The sequence below is a fragment of the Athene cunicularia genome, assembly GCF_003259725.1.
Source record: "Athene cunicularia isolate RWA chromosome 22 unlocalized genomic scaffold, athCun1 chr22_part1, whole genome shotgun sequence".
Classification (NCBI taxonomy): Eukaryota; Metazoa; Chordata; class Aves; order Strigiformes; family Strigidae; genus Athene; species Athene cunicularia.
In genome coordinates this window covers 3,274,814-3,283,837 of record NW_020799128.1, presented here as the reverse complement: position 1 = coordinate 3,283,837, position 9,024 = coordinate 3,274,814, and the positions used below count along the sequence as shown (strand labels likewise).

The 9,024-nt window shown below is 43.8% G+C and overlaps 1 protein-coding gene across 1 annotated transcript in view; it reads left to right on the top strand.

The window, feature by feature from the left end:
• ATP6V1B2 (ATPase H+ transporting V1 subunit B2) overlaps positions 1-7,312 on the top strand; it is a 7,719-nt gene extending 407 nt beyond the window's left edge. Inside the window, exons 2-15 of the mRNA XM_026863020.1 lie at positions 281-394; positions 2,033-2,088; positions 2,807-2,905; positions 3,532-3,625; positions 3,726-3,803; positions 4,316-4,455; positions 4,581-4,682; positions 5,079-5,176; positions 5,414-5,537; positions 5,916-6,066; positions 6,445-6,527; positions 6,619-6,723; positions 6,923-7,052; positions 7,170-7,312. Of these exons, the coding sequence (XP_026718821.1) occupies positions 281-394; positions 2,033-2,088; positions 2,807-2,905; positions 3,532-3,625; positions 3,726-3,803; positions 4,316-4,455; positions 4,581-4,682; positions 5,079-5,176; positions 5,414-5,537; positions 5,916-6,066; positions 6,445-6,527; positions 6,619-6,723; positions 6,923-7,052; positions 7,170-7,312 (1,517 nt within the window). The remainder of the gene's footprint in view (positions 1-280; positions 395-2,032; positions 2,089-2,806; positions 2,906-3,531; positions 3,626-3,725; positions 3,804-4,315; positions 4,456-4,580; positions 4,683-5,078; positions 5,177-5,413; positions 5,538-5,915; positions 6,067-6,444; positions 6,528-6,618; positions 6,724-6,922; positions 7,053-7,169) is intronic.
• The last annotated feature ends 1,712 nt before the right edge of the window (positions 7,313-9,024 follow it).

The window sequence follows — 9,024 nt, the reverse complement described above, 5'->3', positions numbered from 1 at the left end:
TGACTCCACACGCGCACCTGAGCTGGCTGGGTGGCAGCTGGGGAGCTGCTCTGGGCTGGATTCTTTGCAGATGTCAGTCAGGTTCGGCAGCCAAATGGATCGTTCCAATTCCAGCTCCCCCGAGGCTTACGGTGGAGCGGAGGCTTCTGCCGAGGCTGGGGATGAGGTGGCTTCATTTTCAGTTCGTGTTTTTCTGTGTAGATTTTGGCTTTTGCCCAAACTGACATCGCTTGCAGGTTAGATATGAAAAACACTGCTGTTGCTTTTTTGTTTGTCATAGAACTGGCTGATCTCACTGGAAACAGGAATTCTGAGGCAGTAGCGAGCTGCCTTCCAGGGGAACTGATGCAGATTGATGTCAGGGAACTGTTTTCTTGCCGACAAAGCGAGGAGTGTAAGCCCTCTCCTGCTGGCTGAGGAGGAAGCGCTCGCTCATGAGACAGTCATGAGATGAAGTGCTTTGCTCAAGATAATGTTTTCCATTTCTTGTCAACAGCGGGCTGCAAACGCTTGCAGTCTGAGCAGAGTCCTCTTCGTAGCATAATGTCTGCGTGGTTCTCCTTGCTCGGGTGACCGGAGCAGGATTTTGACAAGAGTTAAAACCGAGAAATAAGAGTTCCAGCCTCAGACCATCGTACGCACCCGGTGACCCTCAAACCTTATCTAATGCAGTTGTGGTTGTTGCTGTCTAAGAGATTACATTGCGACACTTCACACTGTTTCCCTCAGTGTAAATACCGCGTTGTTGGCAGTCTAGACAGCGTGTGGTGAGTGTGCCAGACCTGGGCAGGCTGAAGTGCCTAAACCAGGTGATTCCCTGTGGCCTGGTGCTGGTGGAATTTATGATCTTTCCAGCACCACGAGTGCCTGTTTCCTCTGCCTTGCAGCGTGACCAGGAAAGGGTGTTGGTGGCTCTCCTGTTCTGCAAATGCCTCCACTTGTTCATTTTTTCCCTCCCAGGAGTAAGTGATTAACAGTCACTCTCTTGGTCACTGCTCCTTGTGACCCTGATAAAGCTCTGACTCAAGGTTACTTTTAACTGTGGAGCAAGTGATGCTGGGCTCTAGCTGGGACATCAGCGTATCCTTGGAGCGAGGCAGGAGGCATCTTTACTACCTGCTCACAGCTTTTCTCGGGGCTGGTAGCAGTGTGATGAGCTCTGGGCACACGGTACCTCAGAAGTTGTCTGTAGTGCTGATGTGTGAGCTGCTGCTGTGTGAGACAGGAGCCTCTGATGAGCCAGCTGGCTGTGGCCTTCGATCAGGTGTCAATCCTGAGGTTAAACCAGGATAACCCAAGAGTAGGAGGAGTTTGGCTAAGGTGAAATTCAACCTTTTGCGGTGTAGTGCCTTGACCTTTTCTCAGGAGACAGGAAAGATGTTATAAGGTTTCCTTTTAGCAGCGTGCCAAAACCCACAACGTACTGTAGCAGCTCTGCTGCTCGGCTTTTGAGCATGAGATCTTCTTGCTTTGCCAAGTCCAGGCTTTCACATGGGCTGTTTCAGCGTTATGAAGCAGGATGCTTCTGTGATTAAAAGAACCAAACCTTGAAGTTGAGTGTTCATACTAAGGTCGTCTTACCGTTTGTTGGACATAACTGCAGTGACACCCAGGATTACTCCTTTATCACAAATTTCAGATGTTGTTATCCCTGGTTTTTAAAGATCCTGCAGTTGTGTATCTTCCTTAATGTCCAATGTCAACTTCACATAGTGTTGGTGTTTCTGGTGGCATTCAAATTACCCCTGGGTGCAAGCTTGCATCGGTGTATTGCTGTGACAGACAGGACAGTGGCAGGATTATTATATCTTCGCATTCCCTCAGGTGCATTGCAAGTAAAGGCAAAAAGTGCTGGCCACACAACTCAGTACCTAATCCTTCCTGTAGAGTTCATAACCATAGAAGTGGTACAGAGCTGGGCCCAAAATCTGCAGAGCTGGGCCTGCTGATAGGAATGAAGCTTTGAAAACTTCATGTAGGATATTTCAAATGGTCTGAGGAAGTACCTGACTTGTGACTTGCTTTCTTTCAGCTTATAAAACTGTATCGGGTGTGAATGGTCCCCTGGTTATCTTGGATCAAGTTAAGGTAAAGTTTCAGGTGCTTAATGAATGAAACTTTTCGAGGGAAGGTTTACAGGAAAAGCTGTCACAGGTTAAATCCCGACTGTTGTGAAATTAATCGGTCCACTGAGCAATTTTAATACGATTCTGACTGCTGAGAGAAATGACAATATGCAAATTGCTGTAAGGAGAAGGTGTCTGTGTCCATGAAAGGGAGAGCTGTGGGGACTGTTGGGGGGAAAGAAAGGAAACAGTGTTTTGGTTTTACCAGAATCCTCAAAATGTTGTCTAAACTTGAATGCAGAAACATACCTATTCACTCTGTTCTTGACCTTTTTGTTACCAAAGCACAAATGTTCTGTAAAAGGGAATTTTGGGCTTGTTTTCACATTACTGGGCAGTTACTGTTGAAGGTGAGCGACTGGTGCTGTCCAGGCAACAACCAGCTTTCTCTTCCTCTTGTCAGATGCCACGTCGTGGCTTTCCCTTAGTATTTCAGGACTGTTGGGGTTTTTGGAAGGGTTTCTGTTAGGTCTTTCTGCAGCCTCTAACTGAGGAAATGTTGTATAGTCCCTGTAAAAATGACGTTAGCCTGATAAATTTTAATTGCCTTGGAATGAGGTTTGTTCTGATGATAAAATTGTTTTTAAAAATAGAGTAGCTGTTAAGCTTAAGCATGCTTGAAATTGATAACTTTTCATGACTGTTTAATGCTTTCCACCATCTTTCTTGCTCATCTTCAGTTTCCTAGGTACGCAGAGATTGTCCACTTGACTCTTCCTGATGGCACAAGAAGAAGTGGGCAGGTTCTGGAAGTCAGTGGCTCCAAAGCTGTGGTTCAGGTATGACTAGGGACAGGAGTGTCTCTTGTTGCAACAGAAAAAAATGAATCAGTGTGTGTCTGAGCCACGTCAGATTTATCTTGTGATGTGTTCTTCTGGTACTGTAAATTAAAAAAAAAAAAAAACAACCTACTTATTCCGAGTGCAAGTGGCATGAATAATTTTAGAAGATTGAAAACTGGAGTACAGTGACATTTTTTATTTGCATCCCTCCCCTAGATTTCTTTGCTGCTAGATTAAAGGAATTGTACTGTAGTTGTGCACTTGTTAGATCCAAGATCAACTCCTGTGCTACGTGGGTGCAGGTATTTCTTCTAAGCAGCCGTCTCTTGTTAATATTAATTATCCTTATCTGAAGAACTTTACCCTGGTGGCGAAGGGAGATACTTGAGATCAAAGGAATGGCACCAGGTTTGTTGGTTGCTGCTGATACACTTCATCAATTTTGTTTAAAGTAGGTTTTTAATGGGATGTTTTGTAGCAGCTCTTGAAATTCTTTGCTTGCAGAGGACTGCCTTGTTTTTCTGCCCTGTGGCTGACCAAGTTCTCAAGCTGTGAAGCAGCATTCTAGTGTGTTATTTTGTAAAGCACAATATTTAGTCCTTTTTCTCCTGGTATATTTACAGGTATTTGAAGGAACCTCAGGTATTGATGCGAAGAAAACGTCTTGTGAGTTTACGGGGGATATTCTCCGAACCCCTGTCTCTGAGGATATGCTTGGTAAGTACTTGCATAATGCTTTGAAGAATGAACAGACTTATCACATGCTAACTTATTTTCACAGTAATTTACGTTTTGATTTTACTGCTCTTTCTTGTAGGCAGAGTATTTAATGGATCAGGAAAACCTATAGACAGAGGCCCCATTGTTTTGGCTGAAGATTTTCTTGACATAATGGGTATGTTCTTAATCCATTCCTGGTGTGGAATTAAATACAAATCTGGTGTTTCGGATTTCTGAATGTTACAGTAGATTTGATTTTGAATGTAGGATCTAATTGTTAGGCAGAGTTTAATCTTGTTTTTAAGTATGTTTGTGGCATTAAACGCAAATAAAATTTATACAAATGGTACCACATTTATACAGGAGGTAGCAGAATAAAACTGTTTAATGTTTGGAGGCTGTTCTTTCAAGTATTTGTAGACTATCCTATCATACAGCCTCCAAAGATAAAAAGCTGATAAGCTGACAGGCTTTTCTTGAAAGCACTCTTACCATTTACATGACCACAGAATGCCAGAGTCCTGGGATCTACAAAAGGCTCAGGACCAGGAGCATGTAAAGATTTCTTGGCCTGATGGTGGGGTTTGCACCTTTTGAGATGAGCCTTAGATCAGTGCTCCAGGTCAGTGGTCTGACTGAGCTTCGGACATGTACATGGAATAATGTGTGTTCTCTTCAAAACTACAGGTCAGCCAATCAATCCCCAGTGCCGTATCTACCCAGAAGAAATGATCCAGACTGGCATTTCTGCTATAGATGGTATGAACAGTATTGCCAGGGGCCAGAAAATCCCCATATTCTCAGCTGCTGGCTTGCCCCACAATGAGGTGAGTACCCATAGCTACTCTCTAAACAGTTAGTGGCTTGCATTTCACTGAGGTTAAAAGGTAAACCAAGTTAAATTCTGTGTAATAGCATCAAATATACAGACTGAAACATTTTTTTCCCCTAGATTGCAGCTCAGATATGTCGCCAAGCTGGCTTGGTGAAGAAATCCAAAGATGTGATGGACTACAGTGAAGAGAACTTTGCCATTGTGTTTGCTGCTATGGGTGTAAGTCATTACTATTGGAGAGAAATGATGCTTGACTAATAAATAAGACAATGCTGGGAGTAGCTGAACATCACTTTTTGGAAAGTATTTTAAGTAGATCTTATGTATGTAACTGAAAGTGCTAAATTGTGTGGCTGAATGGCTGAAAATCCCAGATGGTCAGAAGTACTGGAACAATGTGTCTGATCAGGATAAAATACCCTAATCTCTAGCCTGGAATTCTAGAAATAACTCATTCTTCTAGAAATAACTCATTATGTTGGGAATTTAGGGGAGTCTTTGTGATAGAGAGCTTTGCTTATGGATTATTAATGTGGTGGTTAGACCTTAATACAATGCAAAAATGTGGTAACCTAAAATCTGGTCTGGAACTGATGCCATAATGTTGTGATTTAGGTGAACATGGAAACTGCTCGGTTCTTCAAATCAGACTTTGAGGAAAATGGGTCCATGGACAATGTGTGTCTGTTCCTGAATTTGGCCAATGATCCAACGTAAGTAGTTGTTGGGAAAAGGCTGAGGAGAAACAAGTAAACGGGAAGCTGAAGTCTCACTGGTGTCCTGCCAGCTGTCACTTAACGTTGATGTTTTGCAACGAAGTTAAGGATGAAATGCTGGTGCTCCCGTTGGTAGCAGGTTTTCAGAGGGTTTTAAAGTATTTGTAACTTCAGACTGTTACCTTGCAGTCTTAAAGCACTTGTCATTAATACTGCCGCGCTGTTCCGTTTCAGCATTGAGCGCATTATCACACCTCGTCTGGCTCTCACAACAGCAGAGTTCTTGGCGTATCAGTGTGAGAAGCACGTGTTGGTCATTCTGACAGATATGAGCTCCTACGCGGAAGCTCTGCGAGAGGTACGTGATTACGATCTCGTGTGCTGGGTGTTGGCAGGAAGGGTTTGTGGTACGAAGTGAGAATGTAAACTTTTGCTGAAGCTGTGACAGTAGTAATTACAACGTACTTAAATAGCCAGCGAGGCCTTTAGTTATTCACTGCTTGTGAGAGAGCTGAGCTTACCTGGCTGGTGGATATTACAGCCCCAGGTTTGCCTCAGCATCTCCTCAGACGTGGTTATGGTGATGTACTTCTCTTAACAGGGGGTTGTCTCGCTGTATTTTGGTATCCCCTGCGGGAAGAGGTACTTTAAATCGCTCATGTAGCATAATTAGGGGAGACGGCAGGTCTGTGTGAGTGATCTGACTTCTTGGAAACGTTTTTCTGGATTGCCTCAGGTTTCAGCAGCTAGAGAGGAAGTGCCCGGCCGCCGTGGCTTCCCGGGTTACATGTACACTGACTTGGCCACTATATATGAGCGTGCTGGGCGTGTGGAAGGCAGAAATGGCTCCATTACTCAGATTCCTATTCTTACCATGCCCAACGATGGTGAGTTATTTTCAAGTGTTTTTAATAAACAGCCCTTGAAAGGACTCCTTTAGAGCAACCTGCATTATTTTGGACACGCAGCAAGATAGGAGGTCCTGTGGCCTTTAGGTTTCCATTTGACTGTTGCAGTTCTTGGCTGCCTTCTCTGTCTGCATTGCCACGAGAAATGCTTTGCCTGTCTCAGACTTCAGGACTGTTTTCCAGCCCCCTGTCAGTGCTCACAGCTCTAATCCTCACATAAGAGCATGTAGTGATATGTGGGGGTACTGACTGATGGCATTTTACTTTTGAAGTCACTTAATGGCAAAACCCTCCCTCATCAGAGCTAGAATGGATATAAAAGGTCTGAAAACTGTCAAACTTTTTTTTTTTCCGCAGATATTACTCATCCTATCCCTGACTTGACTGGGTATATCACTGAGGGACAGATCTATGTGGATAGGCAGCTGCATAACAGACAGGTGTGTACCACACCAGTTAAAACGCATTTCAGATTACTCTGTACTTTGTAAAGTATTAATGTTGAAATTATTGAATGTTTTTTTCCTCCAGGTTTACCCACCTATTAACGTCTTGCCTTCCTTGTCTCGACTGATGAAGTCAGCTATTGGAGAGGGCATGACCAGGAAGGATCATGCAGATGTATCCAACCAACTGGTATGTAGAAACCTCTTCAGAGAAGCAGAATCATATTTCAGATAGGCATTTTATCAAACAACCTGTAAAGGGAATGCGATTGAGAACGCTCCTGAGGCTGCCTTAAAGCACTGACTGTTTAGTGAGCCCCTTTGAGTTCAAACAGAACTTATTACGTGGATGATCAAGGTAACAGCACTTCTGTTTCTGTCCCTCCTAGTACGCCTGCTATGCTATCGGAAAGGATGTGCAGGCGATGAAAGCTGTAGTTGGTGAGGAAGCTCTTACCTCTGATGATCTTCTTTATCTGGAGTTTCTGCAGAAGTTTGAGAAGAACTTCATTGCTCAGGGTGAGTGTTTCTGAGCATCCCAGTCCGCCGTAACACCTGGAAGGTCTCGTCCTCAGCTCTGCCTGCCGGGGAGACCCCTTCCTGCCCCGTAGTTCAGGCTGTGGTTGCTTTCTGCAGGTCCCTATGAAAATCGCACTGTTTACGAGACCTTGGACATTGGATGGCAGCTTTTGCGAATCTTCCCCAAGGAGATGTTGAAGAGAATTCCTCAGACAACGCTGGCTGAATTCTATCCTCGAGATTCGACTGCAAAACACTAGCTGCAGCTTCACCTCTAACTCCTTGCTCTGTGAAATGCTGTTTGTTTTCTTTTTTTTTCTATGTGTTGGTGTTTACTTGTCGCCCTTACGATTAAAACCAAGAATAGGTGACACTTGTGCCAGTGTTCCAATGTACACTGATACCAGTTTTTAAAATATCCCTTCTTCCAAAGCCTGGATCTTCAGGAAGATATTTTAGGCCAGCTCCTACAAATGTGCAATAGCTCTCCTGAGGCTTTTTTTTTTTTTTGAACTGGACCTTTTGTAGACATTTTGAGGGAATGTCTGAGGATTACCAGAAATTTGCAAATCTTTACTTTCAAACCAGGAGCCACGTGGTTTAGAAAAATGTGACTTCCTTTGTCCAAAGCATCTGCTCAGTCTGGTTGTGCTGCTGTAGGACAGATGGCACTCTGCTGCCGGGCCTGAAGACCAGGCTGAGGTGTGGAGAGCGTGGTGTGTGAAAACATACCTTTCTGAAAAATGCAAGTCACTGTTTATTAACTATGTCTTAAGATTCTTAAAGGTATGTGTGGACTGAGGACACGAGTAGGCATGCTAGGTGCTTTTCCACTAGCAAAGGATCTTTTCAGAGGTGACAGGCCACTGCATTGCTACCTTCAGGTAGCATGATCAGGCTTTATTCCTGAGTTAAAGGTTTTAAATTGAAGTTTGCACAGTAAGCTTCCTACTTACCCTTTTTTTTTTTTTTCTTTGAATTCTGGAAATGCCAGAGACAGAAAACAGCAGCTAAAGCATTCTGAGATCAGTAGTGTCCCAACGGACAAAATAATAATTCAAGGCTTTGTGCTGCTACTGAAGGGGATTATGTGAGATGTGAAGAAAAAAAAAAAAATCAAACACCCACCCTCTTCTACCCGACGCAGTTGTACTGGTGGGAGGTCAGCTTTTAAAGTATTTACTAAATGATGCAACAGGAGAAAGCAGCTTGATGTGTGAATGGATATTTTGAATTCTGTTATAAAGCATGCTCTAGGTGGCACTGGGTCCCGAGTCGTGTTTGAAACTGTTGTGGTTTGCACTCCAGGCACAGATTTGGCTAGCCAGGAGAGCTCAGCATTCCCAAACACTGCAAACTTGGCAAGTCAATTCAGTGTTGGGTTGTTTTTTTTTTTCAAATTGGTTCAGACGAGGCTCCAAGCCCAGTGCTGGCAAGCTTTCTTGCTTTTTTTCCAGGCTTAATGTAGTCTAAGCTCTGGTCTAGCTACCCAAAGCATGTTGCACCTCTCTAAACGCCTTCGGTGCTTGTCTAGGAAGGTGCGAACATGACTTGAACGATAGTGCACTACTTCCAGCTTTCCCTGACGTCTCCGATGTGCAGTTCTTTCTATAGTTTGTTCCGTGTTCTCTGTAACTTGGACGCAATAGCAACTTTATTCCAGTGCATTCCACCCTAAAGCTGTGTCGAGTCTATTTTTCTTGAGGTAGGGATGGGAGGTCGGAAGTGTTGGCATGAGAATACTTTAATGTAGAGAGTATCTAAATAAATTAAATATGGAAGGTGTTGAGCAACGTGGAAGCTTTTGTGATTTTGTGGTTTGGAAACAGCTTCGGGTTTTTCAGCAGCGGCTGAGATGTCGTTTGCCTGGTTACAGGAATGAAATTACTTCCTAATGTGCTGAAAACACTTTTCACTCCTGTTTCGAGGTGAAAAGTGGGGGCCACTTGAGGCACCCCCACATTACAACAAG